General features: G+C 43.8%; 1 protein-coding gene across 4 annotated transcripts in view; it reads left to right on the top strand.

The window, feature by feature from the left end:
- Nucleotides 1-14162, top strand: part of ST6GAL1 (ST6 beta-galactoside alpha-2,6-sialyltransferase 1) — a 92131-nt gene extending 77969 nt beyond the window's left edge. For 3 of the 4 annotated variants that reach the window (XM_074189536.1, XM_074189537.1, XM_074189535.1), the window contains exons 4-6: nt 8439-8534; nt 9087-9261; nt 11523-14161. In XM_074189536.1, coding sequence (XP_074045637.1) covers nt 8439-8534; nt 9087-9261; nt 11523-11764 — 513 coding nt within the window. In that variant the 3' untranslated portion in view covers nt 11765-14161. Of the gene's footprint in view, nt 1-8438; nt 8535-9086; nt 9262-11522 lie in introns of all 4 variants that reach the window. The other variant, XM_074189534.1, reaches the window with a different exon arrangement.
- Nucleotides 14163-21010: the final 6848 nt, after the last annotated feature.

Consider the following 21010-nt stretch of genomic DNA (forward strand, 5'->3'; position numbering starts at 1 on the left):
CGAGGCTCAGGACCTCTAGCTCGGGCTAGAGCCAAGGCCAGAGGAGTCCAGTCCTGGAGGCTGGAGCCTGCTGCCTGCCATGTCCCAACTCCCCAGGGCTCTGCCTCAAAAATTAGCTTCAGTTCTAACTCGAGGCTTGTTGGGGGCTCAGCCATTTGTCTGGAATCTATCATGGTGTCCTTCCCAGCAGGGGGCCAAGTCAGGATTAGAATCCAGGTCTCCTGACTCCTATTTAGCCCTCATATTCTCTTCTCTGAGGGCTGAGAGTATGATTATGATACAGATTTCTTTTAAAACATTAAGCACTCCCCTCACCCCCACTGATACATCAGATTTCAATTGTTTTATTGGTTGCTACAAAGCTTGGGGCTCTAGAATGATTTTCTTTCTTGCTGTTTTTCTTCTTTTGATTTTTATCCATGTCTTGTTGTTGCATAGCCTTCATTTCTAAATGCATTCCTTTCCCTCACAAAGAATTTTTAAAAAGAACCAAAAAAAGCAGTTCAGAAAGCTAGCCAAAACATGTCCTGAATCTGACAGCATATGAAGTGTTTCATACCCGTAGCACCCCACCTCACCAAAGAAGGGAAAGAGAGCCCAATTCTTATCTCTTCTTCACTCGGTCAGTAAACATTCATTTTTTTGACATTTTTAATTTTGAAATTCTTTTCTTTTTAAATTTTGAATTCTAAATTCTCTCTCTCTCTCCCTCTCATCCCTCCTCCACCCACTGAAAAGGCAGGCAATATAATAGCCATTATTATACACATGAAATCACACAAAACCTAGTGTCCATGTCCCTCCTCTGAGGCCAGCTGTTCTCTCTCTGGAGGTGGAGAGCATTGTTTCCATCAGGAACCCTTTAATCAGGCAGTATTTTAAAGCACCTGCCTACTATGTGACCCCCCTGCCCCCACATTCATGTGAGAGTTCCTGTCCATAGTATTTGCTTTGTTTGACTTATTTTGCTTTCCTTCAGTTCATGCAAGTCTTCTCATGCTTCTCTAAATCCTTCATATCAGTCCTTTCCTACAGTTTGGTCCCCTCTACTATATTACATTGTCTTCATGTTTTTGGTTTTGTTTTTTTCGGGGTTTTTGGTTGTTTTATTTTAGGATTTTGCAAGGCATTGGGGTTAAGTGACTTGCCCAAGGCCACACAGCTAGGTCATTATGAAGTGTCTGAGACCGGATTTGAACTCAGGTCCTCCGGACTCCAGGGCTGGTGCTCTGCCCACTGTGCCACCTAGCTGCCCCCATTGTCTTCATGTTAACCAGCCCCCAGTCAATGGGCATCTACTTTGTTTCCAGTCCTTTGCTCTGACAAGGAGTGTCTGCAGCCATTTTTGACCTCCCGGAAGCCCCTTGACCTTTTCCACTCCATTCTTCCATGATACTTTTGGGGCAAACTCAGGCTCCTCATGCTTCAATTCCAAGGAAGCCCAAGCCCCGGGTAACTTTTTTTTTTTCCTTATACCTTCACGGCCCAGCAAGAAAAGGGAATGTGGACTTTGAGCTCAGAAAACTATCCACAGTGGAGGGGGGTTCCAACAGGGTCCTGGGGAGACATTGGCCAGGCCGGCTTCTCCTATAGGCCTCCCCGACAGGCTTCCCCCCAGGTGACCCTGCTGGGTATCTGAAGTTCTAGACTGGGCAGAGATGTTTGAGGTCATTTAGTCTGACAGCCTTCTCCTCCCCTCTGGCCCAGTTGATAAAGCTTGGGGCCAATTCATGAGTCTTTGAGACACAGTGGATGGAAAGGTATCATGGAATGCATTATGGATTGGAGTCAAGGGTTCAGGGTTCGAATCCTAGCTCTGCCACCTATTACTTGTTTGACTTGGGGCACATCACTGAAGTTCTTGGGGCCTTATCTCTCATCTGAAAATTGAGAGACTTGAACTAACCCGCCTTGGGGGGGGGCCCTTTCAGCTCTAGATTTATGAGTCTTTCCTGAGTTTTTCATGTCTCCTCTGTCCCAATGATTTTGCATTTAAGATACAGGTGTCTCCATTGTCTTTCCTAATAGAATGTAATCTCCTTAAAGGCAGAAACAGCTTCATTTGTGTCTTTGCCTCCCCCATGTTAGCGTGCTACCCTCTTCAGATCCCTCCAGATGCCCTTAGTCTTCTTGATTAGGTGGAGACCTTCACATCCCTGGAAGTGTGGGAGCAGAGATGGGGACTCAAGAGGAGGCTTGTACATCTGTGGAAGGTTGGACCAGATGCCTGGGGCCCCTTCCATGTCTGGGATTCTGGGGTTTGTCTAGATTAGAAGGATCTGTGAAATTAATTTACACCAAGGTGTTAGTGATAGCTTGTGAAAAGGTGACCAAGGAAATGTCAGTAGTTTTTTAACCACATACCCAATTTCCCATCTGTATAAAATTTTCCATCTTTATTACTGCTTCCCCCAGAATATTTGCCTGGAAAGGGAAATACTTAATCCAGATGAATGACTTCCTAATGGTAGAGCAATGGAACACTCTCCCCTCCCCATAATCCACCAGCCCCCAGTCTACCCAGATTGAAGACCCGTGCTTGCCTGGAACCTCACCCCAGGATAATTGATGCAAAGAATAAGCTCCTTGGGGGCCATTCGAGACCAACTAGTTCCCTTCCAGGGCTAGGAACTTTGCCAGTTCAGTGTGGGCATCTTGGTGACTAATGAAAAAAGTGCATGCAAAGCTCTTCCTCAGTCTATCCTCCTGAGAGATGGTGTGGTGAAAAACACACTGGAATCTGAGACTCTCAGTCTGGGTCAAGACATAGAGTTCACTGAGCCTCGGTTTCTTCATCTGTGAAATGGGGCTGACAAGACACTCCAATTTCCAGCCTCATTGGGAGAAAAGGACTTGGTTAACCCCAACATGCTTTGGCAGTTGTGGAGTTGCCAAGGACTCAGGCCATGTCTATCTCCAGAACCCCTCATTTCAGTTCCCTTTCCTTTGGCATTACAGTAAGTTTCCCTCAAACTGGTTCCATTCATGATCTAAAAAAAAAGTCAGACTCACTGACTAAAATGCATTGAGTTGGAGCCTGGCTGGAAGATGAGGCCAGCCTCCACTTTTTTTGCATTCTGGGGGCCAACCACAGTGACCTTATTACTTTCCCACCTCCACAGCTTTGTTCTGGCCGCCAGGCATGCCAGAAATGGACTTTTACCTCTGCCAAGTGGGATACTGAGTCTTCATCAGAATTCTGCAGGAATCTTGCCTTTCCTCTCTGCTGCCCCCCCATACGGGTGTATATGTACCCTCCCTCATATAAGCTCCTTGGTGATAGGGCTGTTTTCATGTATTTACCACCTCACACATGTTTGCTCATAGTAGGGATTATATAAGACAGTTGTTGATTGATGAAGCATTTCCAAGGAGAGGACAGGACAGCGGGTGCTCCGGTGAGTGGAAAATGAGTCAAACCAGGAGGATCTGAGTTCAAGTCTCATCTTGGACGTTTACTAAGCCAAATGACTTTGGGCAAGTCACTTAAACCTATTTGACTCAGTTTCTCCAACTGTGAAATAAGCCAGAGAAGGAAATGACAAACCACTCCAGTTTCTTTACAAAGAATATGTTAAACGGAGTCACAGAGAGTGAGACACAACTGAACAATAGCAACAAGGAAGGGACGTTCTTTTTAGTTTTTTAATGGTGTTCTCAGTTTGGTAGAGGAATTTCACATCTATTATTTCATTTCAGGTTTATAATACTTTTTAGTTTTAATTACATTTATCTCTTAAAATTATAAATCTTTGAAAAATAATTTTATTGATTTCTTTTAAAATATATCAAAGGCTTTTCTCAGGCCCCTCCAGATTTAATCCTTCTATGTAACAAAGAAAAGCATTAGGCAAAAGCCTCCGATCCAGAAGCCTTCTTCAATATTGCTTGGCTCAGTATTTATTCTAATGGTTCTTGAGCTCTTTGCGTGAGAAGAAGGGGGAAAAGGGAGAACAAAACTAGTTGGATTTTTTTCCCCATTACTTAGAGTTCAGTTTGCTTCGAGTCATCTTTTTGTTTACATCAGCTCTGTTTCTATCCACCTTAGTCTTTTCAGTATCAGAAAAGATTGCCCATGATAATCATCTTTGTTCTTGCTTTCATGTGAAGAGTTCCCGTTGATGCTTAGAAGGCAAAGCTCATGTGCATCTATAAAATGGGACAGTGGGCCTCCCTGGCCTCCAGGATCTTCTCAGCTCAGCTCCCTCAGCTACGCCACATTTGCTTCTCCCCATCTTTGAGATCAGTTCAGGGTTCTGAGGTGCAAAAACACCACCAAGTCAGACCAAAAAATAGCCAGGAACCCAAAAAGGTTTTCTAAAGGAGAAAGACTTTGACAAAATCATCCCCATATTCAAGTGTATGACTCCCTTCCCTCCTGAATGAAGGGGGGGACCTGTTTGGCAGGGGAAGAAGGAGGGCCCTGTGTACCTGAGCCAGAGGTGCCCTAGAAAATGTCCCGCCAGGAGTGGCAGAGGCTTTGTTAAAAATGAACAAATGACAAATTTCAGGGGGAAATGCTAGCAAACTGGGCAGGTTTGAATATAACATGAGAAATGTAATAAATTTTAAAAAAGAAACAAGGTGTATGTAATAGAAGTCCGCCCTTTGCCACAGAGTTCTCATTTTTGGTTCTGTGTTTTATGTGGAAATCTTCATTCTTTTGGAGGGGGGGTCACTAAATTCAGAATTAAAAAAAATGCAAGCTATAATGCTATAATTATATAGTCTATAACATAATTTTATAAAAATAGAAAAAAAGATCATTTAAGCTACAAAATACAAAAAAATGCTTCAAACTACAGGACAGAAATTAAAGAAGGAACTGGGTACTTTGCGGGGAGGTGACAGGTTGAGCCTTCTCAGAGTTCATCAAGCCAAGAAGATTAGAAGACAGTTAAACAGGTATGGGAGTGGATGGGATGCCTTTTGGGTCGACCAGGTGGTGGTGATCTCTTTGACCTCAGTTCTTTGATTCTGTGAAACTACCCGCTCTACCAAGGAATGAGAAAACAAGGCTATTGTAGAGGAAGTGGTATATTTTATTAAGAGGAAGTACCATGTGTTGGTTGGCTTGTTGGAGCCAGAGTTGTTTTTATTCCCTCCACATGTGATGAAAAGATTTTGACACGTACTTTTCTCGTGCTTCCCCCTCCACTCTTTTAGTGAAGTGCCAATACCACCCATTTTAAAGGGCTAAAAATAGATACCAGTGGAAAACCACCTGATTTGTTCTGCCCACTCAAGTAACTCCTAACCCTGCTCTCATGTTGTTTTATTTTTTGTTTCTGTGAAGTTATTTTTAAATACCAGAGATAGAGCAAGTCAATAATATTGCTGCAGGCTGCTCTGGGGGTAAGGGGAGCCAGGGAGAGAAGCCATCTGTGGCTAAGCCATCATTGACTCTTTGGCAGCCAATGGGCCCTCATATTTTTTAAAAACCAAATAAAATATACAGGATTGCCAAGGTTATATTGAAAGATAGTGACCAAAAATTAAAAAACAGAAGTTCATGGACAACAGGTTAAAGCATCTAAATAGTTCATGGTCTGGGATCTTTTAACTGTCTCTTTACCAAATGCTGCTGGGACATAGCAGCATTTAGCTCCTATAATATTTTGTTGTTTAGTCTTTTCAATCATATCTGACTCTGGTCTCATTGGAGTTTTTTTAGCAGATGTAGTGGAACAATTTACCATTTCCTTTTCCAGCTTATTTTACAGATGAGGAAATTAAGGCATCAGGGTGAAGTGACTTACTCAAGGTCCCAAAAATAGTATGTGTCTGAAACTAGATTTGAACACTGAAAGATGAGTCTTCCTGACTTCAGGTCTGGTACTCCCTCTGCTGACCCACTTAATGTCTTTGTTTCATTCATACACTTCCCCTCACCCATAAGAATGAGATCCTGCCCTTATCAACCATTAGTTACTAATTTATTTGGACTCAGAGTCATGAAGGCCTAGGGATGAATCTTGCCCTGACCATGTGCGAGCTGTGTGACCTTAGACAAATGATTGTTCCTCTGAGCTTTAGACTGTAAAATGAGGGGTTGAACTCACTGACTTCTAAGGCCCCTTCCAGCACAAAATTTAGGACCCTTGGATCTTATTTTAGTTTTCATTGATATCTTTTCTTTTGTTGTCACCATCATTTACAAATACATCGCTTTCCCTTGCCCCACTCAGTGAACCATCCTTAGTAAGAAAAAAGAAAGAATCTGATGGTTGATGTAACATTCCATTATCTGTACTTCCCTGATTCTGCTCCAAAGAACAGGGAGGTTTGGTGTTTGTTTTTTGTTTGTTTACCCTCCTAATTAGAGCCAAGCTTGGTCATTATAATTATGTGGTGTGTGTGTGTGTGTGTAAATATGTATGTATAAAGTTGTCTATAGAATACAAACCAAATGAATATGGGGGGTGAGGGAGGATGGATATTGGCAGCAGGGAAGGGATGAGATTCTATGAGGAAGGATCCAATGCCCAGAGATGGGAGATAGGCCCCATACTCATTCTGTTCCATTCCACAGAGCATGGTCTTTGGGGAGCTGAACCATTTTGGTCAGATCTAGTCTCTTTTGGGGGCCAGGGCATTAATAGATCAAGAGGGAAGGATGCCAACAAATGCTGCGTGCATTCTAAGGAGGAAGCTGAGGGAAGTTCCCCCTTCTCTGGGGAGCGGGGGGGGGTATTCCATTGCCCCCCCAGCCGTATCTCAATGTCTTTGTTTGGTCTGGCAGAAAACAGAGTCTTAGTCCCCTAAGAGTGAGCCCTGTATCTGAGATTCTTTGTCCCTTCTACCTCCCCATTCTCCCCATCTGCAGGAGCCAGAACACCTCACCACTGGTGTCCACTGAGGTATCATGAAATTCTTCTTTTTCAAGAGTGAATGTAAATGTTTATTATTCTTGGCAGATTAGTAATGCAGTAATACTGCATTCTTCTTCACTGTAAAATGAAGGCAAGTCATGGGGGCAGCTTGCTGCTTCTCCCCCACGTCAGCATCCTCTCCTTCCAGTGTCACGGGATTGGAGAACGAGAAAGAGGCTCAGTCTTTGTCTGGTCCAGTTTTTTGTCTAGTTGTCGAGAAATTTTGTCTGGTTTCTTCTGCCAAGGGCCATTTGGATATTTATAACATCATTTGCTTGCTTTATTTGGTCAAACATTTAATTAATTCACCCTTAAAAAGCTCCTAGATTTATTGAATTTGGAGTCCTGCCTTGGTTACCTTGGCAGCACCAAACCAAATGCTTTTGCAGGCCTTCTATGGTTGGTGGACTGGATGTTTGTTCCCTGCCCCTGCCCTACTGCAAAGAATTCTGGCTATAACAGAAGTGTAACCTTTCAGTGCAGCTATGGGATGCAGTGGAGGGAGTTCTGGGCTTAACGCCTAGAAGACCCAAATTCATATCCTGCCTCAACACTTACTGTGTGACTCTGAGCAAGTCACTAAACTCCTTTCAGCCTTAGTTTCCACATCTGGAGAATGATGATTCTAGAAGACCATGACATCAGGGAACTGGATTTAAGTGAGGGGGGCTGTGCTAAGTCCCCAGACTCACTTTCTCCTCTGGAGCCATCAGGGTCCAGTGGCCAGATAGGAATCAGGATGACTGGAGATGGCCCTGGATGTGAGGTAGTCAGGGTGAAGTGACTTATCTAAGGTCTCACAGCTAGTAAGTGTCTGAGACAGGATTTGAACTCAGGTCTTCCCTGACTCCAGGGCTGGTGCTCTATACACTGTACCACCTAGCTAGAAAATAGAAATGATGACAGCACCCGCTTTATAGGATTGTTGAGGTTCAACTGAGATAAAACAAACCATCAAGTGCTATAAGATGTTATTGTTGTGGTGGTTTTATCAAACAAGAGGTCTACTGGAGGTAAGGAGCCCACCGTCACTGGGGGCAGCCCAGCTCTAGTTATCAGGCATTCTTCCTGGTGGGATGCCTGCCTCGGCCCCTTTGCTTTGACCTCTCCATTGCCCCCTAGCCCTGCCTTCCGGGGCTGGAGAGAACCAGCCTGATCCCTCTTTGCCAGGCTGACTCTTGGAGGGAGCCATCCTGGCCCTTGAATCTTCTCTTCTGGCTACCCACTGGTGGGTCTCCTCATTGCTCTCCACACACCACACTGTCCTCCTCCAGAAACTGTGGGAGGTTGTTTGTCATCCAGACAAGTTGGTCCTCTCTTTGTGATCCCATCTGGAGTTTTCTTGGCAAAGCACCTGGTGTGGTTTGTCGTTTCCTTCTCCAGCTCATTTTACTGAGGAAACTGAGGCAAACAAGGTTAGGTGACTCTCCCAGGGTCACCCAGACAGGCAGTGTCTGAGGCTGGATTTGAACTCCGGACAGCGAATCGTCCCTACTTTGGGCCTGGGCTCTGGGGCACAACTTTAATGGCTTTTCTTTTCTTTTTTTCCCTTGCCTCTCCTCCAAGTTGGTAACTTCAGCCAAGTTTCTTCAGGACAGTCTGTACAAAGAAGGCATCCTAATCTTGTGGGACCCCTCTCCATACCACTCTGAGATCCCTGAGGTAAGGGGGAGCTCTCCAGAGGCGAGGATACCAGGGACTATGCGGACTTCAGATGGACTGAAGGGAGTGATGTTATTTAGCCGGGGGTAGAGCAGAGAGGGTGCAGGGGGAATGGGGTACCTGGCTTTCAGGTACATGGGGTGGGGGACGTTTTTGGAGGGAGGAGCTAGCCAGGAGTAGAGTCACCTTTCAGTGTCATTGCAAATTTGTCCAGCCCTCTTCTGGGTCCTTTAGCACTGACACTGTAATGGTTACAGGGACCTAAAGTGTAGAGCTACAGGAAGATCTCGCCCGTCCCAGGTATGGAAGGGCACCTGCCATCCTGGCACATCCCGAGATGATGATAATGGAGCTAGAACTGGATGGGCCTCAGAGGCCAGGGCTCAGCTGACATTTGTTAAGGCCCAGTGCCAAATTCTAGGGACACAAAGAGGACATTCCCACAGGGCCTATCCTCAGGGAGCTCACAGTCTAACGGGAAGACGGCACGCTCATGCAGACACAGCCAAGGAAGGTGCAGTGTAGACACAAGACCAATGCTCTCTTTTTCAGTGGTACAAGAAACTTGACTACAATTTCTTTCAAAACTACAAGCAATATCGCAAAGAGAACCCCAACCAGCCCTTTTATATCCTCCACCCCAATGTGCCGTGGGAGCTTTGGGACATCCTCCAGGAGAATTCCCCAGAAGATATTCAGCCAAACCCCCCATCCTCAGGGATGCTTGGTGAGTCACTGCCCAGAGTGGGTTGAGCCTTGGATCCTTCCCTTTGGACTGGGCGCCCGGTGTGGCTGAGCAAGGGCTGTGGGCAGGGGGCAGAGAGGATCAGTTAGATCATCAGTAAGCATTTATCAAACCTTGAATGTGGCCAGACATTATGAGATTCCAAAGCAAAAGAAAGGAACAGTCCCTGTCCTCAGAGAAATTCTTCCACATGTTCATAGGCTGGCATTGAGTACCCAATGGCAGTCACATTGGCCTAAGAGAAGCCGGAGAGGATGGAGTGCTGGTCTAGGAGTCGGGAAGGCCCCAGGTCAAGCCTTGCCTCTGGCCCTGAGGACTGTATGCTGGGCGATTCACAGCAGCCGAGATCCTCCAGCTCCAGCCTGAGAGAGGTTCCCCCATTGTGAGCCAGGGGACAAAAGACAGAAACAAAGCTGTCCTTGGGAAGGGGGTTGGGAGGCGCCCCTCCCATGAGAAGGCCCCAGAGGATGGGTAGGGCAGAGGAACAGGCGAAAGAGGGGATCGAATGAATGGGCAGACATCGTTTCAGGGGCCAGAAGGAATCTTAGAGGCTAACCAGTCAAACCCCCTCCTTTTACAGAGGGGGAAACTGAGGCCCATGTAAGTTAAAGGGATTTCACAGGGTCTTAGACCTGGAATTGAAAGACCTAGAATTTAGAGACTATTTTGTCCAACTCCTTCATTTTACAAAGGATAAAAATGAAACCCAGACATGGAAGTCACTGACTCAAGGTCACACAGGTGTAAGGAGCAAAGATTTGAACCAAGGTCTTCTGACTCCACACCTAGTAGTGTTCTTAGAACATTCTGTTTCCTGAGATAAGGATAATGATAGCAGAATTTTCTGTCTCTGTTTAAGGTTGGCCAAATACCATTTATGTTCTCTTATTCGGTCCTCACAACAACCTTAGGGGGTGGGCATATAATTTCTTGCTTTTATAGATAAGGAAACTGAGGTACAGAGAGGTTTAAGTGACTCACACAATTAGAATGGGTCTGATGATGATTTGATCTCTGACTTTCCTAACTCCATCCTCAGGTCTCCTAACAAAACTCTAGACACTAGCTCACCTGGTCCAAAGCCCTCATTTGACAGGTTAAGTGACTAGTCCAGGGTGACATGAAGAAGTCAGCACCAAGCTAGAATTAATCCAGCCCCCTCAATTACAGACAGAGAGTGAAGTCTGGAGATGGGAGTCGACTGGCTCAGTGGCACAAAACCGCATTCAAGCCTGGGTCCCCTGGTTAAAATCCCAGCACTACCCCCACTATATACCACTGAACCCACCATGATGCATCTTGTTTAGTCAGGGTGGGGAGACCATGAAAGCCAAAGTCATGACTTCGCCCTTGGTTGCCAAACTTTCCCCTTTGTCCCTAGAGTCAGTCCTCCTCTTTTCTGGAGCCTCAGATGCTCCTAAAAATGGAAACAATTTCCATGACTCAGGGCAGTGGAGAGAAATTGGGGTCACCCCCATAGTTGCTTTCCCCCCCTGCTTTTCTTTAATGCTCTGGTGCATAGAGGTCCAGCCATGCTTGGGAGTGGTTTGGGTTGGGCATCATTAGGAAGTGGTCCTCAGATCCTAGGAAAGCAACTGATCCATCCATCCCTGGGGAGCAGGTCCTGAATTCAGGACCCTGATGGAGATGGGAGAAAAGCTGTGAGCCCTGTGCCAGGAGGATGAGGTGGAGACATTCCAGTCTATTTGGGACCCTCTCCCCACTTCCTGGCTTCCCTTGCATGGCCCTCACTCCCCTTTTCAACACTGACATATTCTTCCTCTTCTCTGCCACCCCCTTCCTGCCGTCAGATGCTTTGGGGCTCTTCTCTCTTGAAAAAACTTTCCCTAAATCTGCCCCCCCCCCAGTCCAAGTATTGCCCTTTCCTTTCACTGCTGGGGGGAGTAGTTAGGAAACTGGACGTGGGCTCAGGAAGGCCTGGGTTTGAAACTGGTCACGGAAATGAAAAGCTGTGGCACCATCCTGGCCCTCAGTTTCCTCCTTTGTAAAATGAGAGGGATTGGATTAGGTCAGTTCTGAGGTTCCTCCTCTAGCTAGGTCTGCTATGATGCTACCAGGCTCCAAATTCAGAATTCTTTCTACCATGTTATTGTGCTTTTCTATGACGGGGATTCATTCTCTCCCTTTCCTTCTCCTCCTCCCTTTCATCTCTCTTCTCCTCCCCCTCCTCCCCCTCCGCCTCCTCCCCGCCCCCCCCAACTGTCCCTCTCTTTCTTTCCCAGGCATTGTCATCATGATGAGCTTCTGTGACAAGGTGGACATCTATGAATTTTTACCCTCTAAGCGCAAAACAGACATTTGTTACTACTACCAGCACTTCTTTGACAGCGCCTGCACTATGGGCGCCTATCATCCACTGCTCTTTGAGAAAAACATGGTGAAGCACCTCAACCGAGGGACAGATGAGGACATTTACCTGAAAGGGAAGGTGACAGTGTCTGGATTCCGGAACATTCGCTGCTAGCAGCTGGGCCAGCCCCTCATCCTTGGCCCTCACTCTCCTCCTGCTGACCAAAAGGCCTCTTCCAAAGCCCGCTGACCGTCCCTGACATTCCCCTCTGCCACTGCACTTCTGGGGAAGCCCTTTCTTCTGTTTTGATTGCGTCCTGTGACTTCCATCATGCTCAGTGGCCATGGGGAAGCTAGAGGCCAAGGTCCCAAAAGATAAGAACATCCCTCTTTCTGATCCAGAGGAGAGGGCTGTGGAAGCCTGAGGGTCCACCCCAGATACCCCAGGGTTCCTTCTCTGGTAGGCCCTCCCCAGGTCTAGCTGTCAGGCCAGCTTTCCTGGTCAGCTTCAGTCCCTGGAGATAGAGGCAGCCCCCCATTCTCTCCCCAGTCCAGATGTCACTGCCCGCCTTCACTGGTATAGTTCATGATGAGGAACTGTAGTGTGGGGATTCACATTCTCCTCTGGACAAATAGTCCTGATGAACTTTATTAACTCCAAATTGGCTTAATGGTGCCCATCTGGGAGTATCAAGACAAAAAGGCATTTTATTTTTTTTTTTTTGGTCTCAGGATTTTTTTCCTTTAGGGAGGGATGCTGGTACGGACATCATTTCCCAGCCTCCAGTCTTCTTGATGCGATGTTGTCTTCCACTTTGGAGGCTGATCTCCGATGGGCCTGGGCCATTTCAGTAGCCCAGAGAAAGCAGCTTTGGCGCCCCGTGTTGCTGTTTTTGCATGTTTCTTCCTTTGGGGTTGGGTTCTTCCTCTCTGGTTGGGGGGATGTTGGGCAGATGGTGTCATCTCTCTGAGCCTCAGTTTTCCCATCTGTAAAATGGAGATAATAAAGCTACCTACCTCACAGGGTTGTTGTGGGGCTCCAATGAGAGAATGTAAAGTGCTTAGTAACTGTAAAGTGTTCTCTGAATGTGAATGGTTTTTGTCAATGGTTTGTTTTCCTGTTTAGCTAATTGCTCATGTTCTCTAAAGTCTACCACTGGAAAGAAGCAATATGTATTCTTAAACTTGCAGTGTTTGGTTGGTACAGAGTCATAGGCGCATAGGACTCAAAAGGGAGAGGGCCTCAGCCACTGTCTCGGCCAGGTGTTCATAATCTGAGGTCTACCAGTTCCCAGGGATCCATAGAGAGAAAAAAGTGGCATCTTTATTTTCTTTAATCTCTCCCTGAAATTGTGCATTTCCTTTGATTATGAATGTAGGCAATAAAACATGATTCTGAGAAGGGATCAGAAAGTTTCATCTGACTTTCTGGGGGGGTCCATGATACTGAAAAGGTAAAACCCCCTAAATACCTCCAAACCCTCCTCTTGCAGATTATTGTTGGTGAGCTCTAGAGGACTAAATGATTTTTTCCAAGTTTATGGAGGCAGGAAATAGCAAAGTTGCAATTTGAATCCTGGTCTTTTGACTCCAATCTGGCTTGTTCTCCAAGACCCCACTGGATTTTCCTGATCACCCCCTGTGCCTCCACCCTTTGCCAGGTCCCACTATCTGGGAGAGAAGAGGTGGGGATGTGGTAACTCAAGCTAGTGTGAGATAGGGAGCACACTTGCAAAGGACGAGCAAAGCAAAGCACAGGAGAAGTCATTGAAGAGCAATGAAGCAGCATTACAGCAGGGACCAACTACTCCAGAAAAATTCCAGTCATGGAGAATGATGGAGGCTCCATTATATCTGATTTCTGAAATTGCCTCCAACTTTTAAACTTCTGATTCTGTGACTCAGTCTCCCGCCTTTTAATGCCTCTGGCTCAGATAGGATGTTGCCGTTGAATCTATATCACTTTCTGGGCTTTTAAAATTTCTTAAAAAAAAAAAAAGGGAAAAAACCAAATCCTGTGAACCTTGGGAATTTCCTGCTCTGTTCTCTGACTCATTGACAAAACTATTTGATTCTAAGCTATGAAATGCAATGAGATCTTTAGGTAGGGATACTGGGATGGTAACCATGATATCAGATCAGAAACCAGTCTTCCATCCAAATAATCCAACTAATTTAAGGAAAGTTCTTGAGGGTGTAATATTTTGAAATCTATATATGGAAAAATAGGGTGAAATAAGATTGAAATATAATTGCTACAGTGTTGATCTCCTGAGATAGTTAACGATTATTATAAAATTTCCATGACTTGGTGCTGTGGGCAGGTCTTGTATTCAAATAACTTTTTGTCTTATTTCCCACGTTGAAATCTGTCATCCCACAGCCTATCTGTCTGATCCTTTCAACTAATCATATAAGCTTCTAGGGCTGGCTTAGAGTTGCAGTAGCAGACTCAGCAACTTCTGGTTCCAGAAGTCCTGAGAAAGCTGTGGAAATTAACTGGGAATAGCCAAAGAAATTGTACAAATTTTAATAAATTTGGTTTTGCATAAGTTGATTTCTTTCTTTTTTCCAAACTTTAATATTGCCAGGATACTTGAATCTACCCATGTGGGGGCATCTTCCACTTCACAGCTTGCTACCCATTACTCCTCAGGTTAAATCAAAACCTTTGGTCTGAAATTTAAGGCCCTTTAATACAAGGGCTATTATATTTATCCATTCATTTCCAGTTGAAAGCGCTAATAATTTTAAAAAAAATTTTTTTTAGGTTTTTGCAAGGCAAATGGGGTTAAGTGACTTGCCCAAAGCCACACATCTGGGTACCAGATTTGAACCCAGGTACTCCTGACTCCAGGGCCGGTGCTTTATCCACTGCACCACCTAGCCACCCCTCTAATAACTTCTTAAACTTCATTTGTCCTTGTATTTCCAGGACCTTGAACAGTTCCTGGAACCCAGCAGGAGCTCAATCAATCCTTGTAGACCGTCCTTAGGAGCCATTTAGCCAACCCCCTTATTTTGCAGCTGAGGAAACCAGGTCTCAATATTAATATTTATGAGGTATCCACTGTTTACCAGAAGCCCTGGCAGGTGCTGAGGTTACCAAGACAAAAATAAAACTCTCCTTGCCCACCAAGAGCCTCTGTTCTGGGAAGGAGACAACAGGCACACAGAGAAAGGGCTATACAAAACCTATGTAAAATCAATGTCTAAATACGAGATAATTCCGGGGAAGCACTCCCTCCTCAGAGGTGATCCTTGAATCTGAAGCTCTGAGGAAAATGACCTCTAAAGGGTAAAAGGCTTGGAGAGGGAATAAATGAATGAATGAATGAATGAAGGCTTTATTCAATATTCTATTCCAGGAATTGTTCAAATACAAATTAAAAATTGATAAAAACTATCAATAGAAAATACAAATATAACATACAAACAAAATGATTCAAATATAAAAAAGATAAGTTATACCCTCAGGATACATTCTTACAGAGGAGGAAAAACATTTTTTAAAAATAGAAGAAAACAGCGCAGGAGAGGGATACAAGAAGAATTTTAATATTTTATTAACTTTTATGTGTGTATATACATATCCATGAATGCATAAATATAGACATATATAGACATACCTACACACACACACCACACACACACACACACACACACACACACACACACACACACACCCCCACACACACACAGAAAAGAGAGAATGGGTAATGGAAAGTCTTGAGATACAAAGTTTCTGGATAATTATAATCATTTTGAGGTCAGTTCTCTTGGAAACCAAAAGCAAACCTTGGAGATCTTCAAATGGTTAAATACCTTTGCAAAAGGGGATGTCCCTGAGGTTGGAAATCAATTCTAATTGATTAATAATTGAGGTGAGCCAAAATTTTTCAGTTTGAGAGTCAGCCACCATCAGCAATTTGGATAAAAGAATCCATCTTAACCCAGACCACTCTGGTTGGTTTTCCTCTTCATAAACTTCCAAGGGTACCACAGACAGGGGCTTATTTCCTAAGAGATTCTATTTGTAAGGCCTTCTAGTTGGATGGAGTTCCACCCAAGACTGAGAAGCATATGCCTAGAGGATTTGGACATTCTCATCTCTCAATGTCCTTCAAGTCTAGATGAATAATCAGTGACTTATTTCTAATGGTGATGGATTTTTAGGTTTTTTTCAAGGCAGTGGGGTTAAGTGGCTTGCCCAAGGCCACACAGCTAGGTAATTATTAAGTGTCTGAGGTTGGATTTGAACTCAGGTACTCCCGACTCCAGGGCCAGTGCTCTATCCACTGTGCCACCTAGCCACCCCCAGTGACTTGTTTCTAAATGGAGAACCTTAATCTTTATTTGACAATTGATTATTGCTATAAAAAGAAAAAATCATTTCCCTCAATGTACCTATACATGCAACAATCAATAAACATTGAGCATATTATGCTAGATTCTGGGGCTAGCTACAAAAAAGAAGCAAAAGACAAGTCCTATTCTTAAAGAGCTCATTATCCTAATAAGACTTCATACAAACAAACACAAAACAAGCTAAAAATAAGATCAATAGGAGATACCAAATAGAAGGAAAACGGGGAAAACATCCCATAGGAGGTGGGACTTTTAGTTGAGACTTAGTGGAAATTTGGAACTTTGGATCCAACATCCTTGTTTCTGTAATGAAACAGGAAAAGGCTGAGACACAAGGATGGACTTCACCAAGACTCGACTTTATAACCTACATATGCAAAAATGTGCATAGCAACTTTTATTACTGTAGCAAAGAATTGGAAATCAAAAGGATGCCCATCAAATGGGAAGTGACTTAAGCTGTTATTGTTTGCGATTTTTTTTGTTTTTGTTTTTAGCAAGGCAATGGGGTTAAATGGCTTGCCCAAGGCCACACGGCTAGGGAATTATTAAGTGTCTGAGGTCAGATTTGAACTCAGGTCTTCCTGACTCCAGGGCTGTTGCTCGATCCACTGCACCACCTAGCTGCCCCATGGTTTGTGATTTTGATAGGCTACTATTGTGTTATAAGAAATGACAAGGGGGATGGTTTCAGAACCATCTGGAAAGACTTCTATGGACGGATTAGGAAGTGAAGATGAACCAGGAGAATATTGTGCTCAGTAATAGTAATATTGTAATGATAATTATCTGTGAAAGACTTAGCCATTCTCAGCAATATGATGATGCAAGGTAATTCCTAAGGATTTATGATGAAAACACTATCAACTCCCAGAGAGAAAACTGATGATCTCTGACTGTAGATTAAAGTATAATCTTCCATTTTGTTTTTCCTCCGTTGTTCACAACTTGGATAATATAAAAATAATATCAAAGTGCCACGTTTCAGACATAAAATTTATATCATATTGCTTGCTTGCTTAGCAGGGGGAGAGACTAGAACTTCAAAACAGTTTTAAAGAGAAACATTGGGAATAAATAAACAGTAATTTTTAAAAAGCTTTTTAGAAATAATCTACCTTGTAAAATAACTCAGAATTTCAGGGAGTGCTGGAAGATGCTACTGAGGTTAGATCAGTCTGCACCAAGATGAGTCACCCAAAAGAATTTCCTACATTGAATCTGAGACTAAAACAGACATGAACAAGGTCTTGGAAGTGAAACAGGCACTGAGATTGATGGTTGGGCACTCATTCTAGACAACACAGGGGAGAAAAGTCAAAGCTAGAGAATTTAAGAGGTAGAAAAAATAATGACTGAAGTGGGAATGACAGCAAGCTGGCAGACTCAAAGACATTGGAACTAAACAACCTTGCCTACAGTACCATTGAAGAAAGTTTCCAGGAAGTGTGTGAAAAGGCAGGATTGATCAGTTTGCCCCAAAACAACCAAGGCTGACCTAAAGAATATGTATTCACTGAGTTTGTCTCTGGAAGATGCAAAAGAAGTCTTAAATTCTTGTAATAATGTAGAAATTAAAAGCAGAGTCATCAGGTTAAAGCTAAAGGGGCAGAAAACAAGGAATAAAGCAACAAGGAGCCAGTCTCACAAAATTTTGTTTATCAAAAGTCTGTCCAAAGAAATGACAGAAGAAATATTGAAAGATTCGTTTCTGTTAGTACAAAGATAGTCATAGACAGGGAGACAGGGTCATCTAGAGGGTTAAGTTTTAGACGAAGACACTAAAGCTGTGAAAGAAGTCATGGAAGACTGAGAAATTAATAGACATAAAGAAACTCCAAGCCCAGTGGCTTTGGAGAGTGGGATGGCGGTCATGGTGGCAGTGGTTGTAGAGATTTTAGTGGCCAAGGAGAGAGAGGAGGTTGGGGGGAACTCCATGGAAATTTGGATTTTGGGATAGTTTCTAAGGAGGTTAAGAAGGAGGAGAAACAACCTGACACAAAGAAATTAAACAATGTTTGAATAACTTCCCCATTTTCTTTCCCCCCTACTATTTGAACAGACTCTGGGGTCTTATCCTATTGTCTAATCAATGATAGTCTTCTGAGGACACTCCAAGACAAACACCAAGAGGTTTTGGAAAAACCTGGATGGCATTTCAAGGGACAGTGCATTGGCATTGACTGTCCTGATGCCCCATGGAAACTTTTTTGTAGAGACAGGCGATAGCTGTGGAATGTCATCTTTTTTGTCTGTGAGTAGTCTTAAGTTTATAATGTTAGACCCCATAAACAAAACCATTTTCCCTTACAAATATCTATAGTGATTTTTTTGGTTTCATTTTATTTCCTTTTTTTCCACGGTAAAGAAAAAAAGGCAAATGTTTGCTCATGGTTCCTCTTTCAGCAGCATATCACATTGAGAGGAACTAGCCTGGTGGGGGTAGAAATCAGTGTCAGAGGCTGTAGAGAAGTCAAAGAGAATGAGGACTGAGAAAAGGCCATGAAATTTGATAAATAAGAGATCACTGGTAACTTTGGAGAGAGCGGTAAAGGTAGAAACCAACTTGTAAGGGTTTAAGTTAAGTAAGGGGGGGCGGCTAGGTGGTGCAGTTAATAGAGCACTGGCCCTGGAGCCAAGAGTACCCAAGTTCAAATCCAGCCTCATAATGACCTGGCTGTGTGGCCTTGGGCAAGTCACTTAACCCCATTTGCCTTGCAAAAAAAAGAAAAAGAAGTTAAGTAAGGGATAACAGTTCCTATCTTTTTCTCCCTTGTTCTTATTTGTATATTGAAATATTTTGTTGGTGATTTTTAAGTTCATGATATGAAGAAAAATAGCAATGATCATTTCTATTCAGATAAATGGTGGAAGATCTGAAGCTATCTGAGGACTGTGGCTGCTTTCTGGAGGTCCAATGTGGAGGATACTTGATTTTGTGATTTTGCAGGTTAAGAGGACAGGCCCAATGGCTAGAAGCTAAACCGTGGTTCTGGGTTGGGGTCTGACTAATAGTATTCCAAGTCCTTTTCTCTCTCTCATGTCCATTCCAAAAGTCATGGTCCCTACCACCTTCTGTGGGCCCAGAGATCCTCTTATTCCCCAATGTATGTTAACCAGAATGGTGTGATGAGTAGAGGGTTAGCTTAAGTGTTTGGAAGAATTGGGTTCTAGGGGCAGCTAGATGGCATAATGAGTAGAGCACTGGCCCTGGAGTCAGGAGGACCTGAGTTCAAATCCAGACTCAGATATTTAATGATTACCTGTGTGACCTTGGGCAAGTCATTTAAGCCCATTGCCTTATAAAAATCAAAAAAAATATAAAAGAATCAGGAAGACTAGGGTTTGAGTCCTTCCTGGGAAATGTCCTGGCTGCATGACCCTGGGCAACTCTCTCAACTTCTCTGTGCCTCATAAGTTGCCTCTGTGTCTCATAACTCTGCATAAGTTGCAGAGCAGGTGTTCATTTGCTTTCCCAGAGGGAGTTCCCTATTGTATTGAAATCGCAAGTCTGACAAGACCTATCCCCTAAGCGTATCAGCCACACCTGCCTCTGCTGGGACCAAGGGCCAATCAGCTCCATCCACAATACCTCATCCACATCAGAACCATCCTGGGCATGCTCATCAGTGGCTTTTCTATTGAGTCTTAGCCTGGAAATGGCCTCTTTGGGAGCTCAGTCTGTGTCCAGAGGGGAAGCTGATCTGATTATCCACAGATTCGCCTTCATAGTTACAAGCCCTAATTGTACGTCACACTGATTTGTGTACCATGTCCACATTATACACACTGATCAGTATGTGGAATAACTGAAAAGACATGCAATGATCTTGAGAAAAAAATGTCCCCAATTTCTAAACCCTACTTGCTCAATTATTAATTTCATACATGGTGAATATCACTTTCTGGACATCTTTCCAGGTGACAGGACTGGATCAGGGCTAACCAACTATTGAATGAAGCATTTGGGTCAAGACACATTCTTACTTTTGAGGATGTACTCTGTCTTGGCTGGGAGAAGCCAAAGGGCCCACCATGGTCCCCTTGAAGATACTTGGGGGAACAGGGATGAGCCATGGAACTTTGGCTTTTCTATTCAACAAAAAAAGTTTTGCAGTTGGGCCCACACAGACAGAACCCCAAGAGAAAGTGGGAAGTGGGATGCAACTTTAGTCCATCATCACCAGTTTTGAGCTTCCTGGATCTGCCTACATTCAGTGGGCTGTACAGTGGTCAAACTGGTCCACCTTCTGGAAAGTGAGGCAACCTCATAGACAAGGGGACACTTAGATAAGTGTATGCTGGCATGGAAAAAGTAGTAACTGATATTAAATGTTTTTCTTCCCTGAACCAGACCCATGTGGGGCCTCTGAAGCTCATTCATGGCACATGTCTCCAGATGTCATTTTCCATTCTCAAGGTCTTTTTTAGTATGCTCGTTTCTAAGCTATCTAAGTTTTGTAAACCACATATAGCATTTCATGAATCATAAGTTCTAATTTAGTAACATCATCAGAAGAAACCTCAGAGGTCAACCATCTCGGTTTATAGACCACATACAAACTTGCAGCGTGGGCCTATGAATTTAAATATAAAAGATTTACAAACTGAACACATCCCTTCTCATGTCACATATATCAACTTCTCGACACCCACACAGATAGAGAAGTCAGATGGAGATATACGAATCCTGTCCTTTGAATTGCATATGCTGTGGAAAATGTATTAATTGTGCCCTTGGATGTACACATCTAGAGAAACTGGCATTCACATAGATTGCCAATGGTGGCAGGACCCCTGTCCATTGTGCTGATATGGCTACCTCTCCCACCCTTTGCCACTGTTCTAATATTAGAATACAAACCTTAAAATGAATTTGTTGAGACTGAGAATTAGTGTGGACAGGAGTGATAGCAGTTGTGTTTTTAAAAAATCTTTTTTGAAAGAACTCACCATTCAACAAAAACTGTTGGGAAAACTGGAAAATAGTGTGGCAAAAACTAGGCATAGGCCTACATCTCACACCCTTTACCAAAATAAGGTCAAAATGGGA

The sequence above is a fragment of the Macrotis lagotis genome, chromosome 5 (assembly GCF_037893015.1).
Source record: "Macrotis lagotis isolate mMagLag1 chromosome 5, bilby.v1.9.chrom.fasta, whole genome shotgun sequence".
NCBI lineage: Eukaryota > Metazoa > Chordata > Mammalia > Peramelemorphia > Peramelidae > Macrotis > Macrotis lagotis.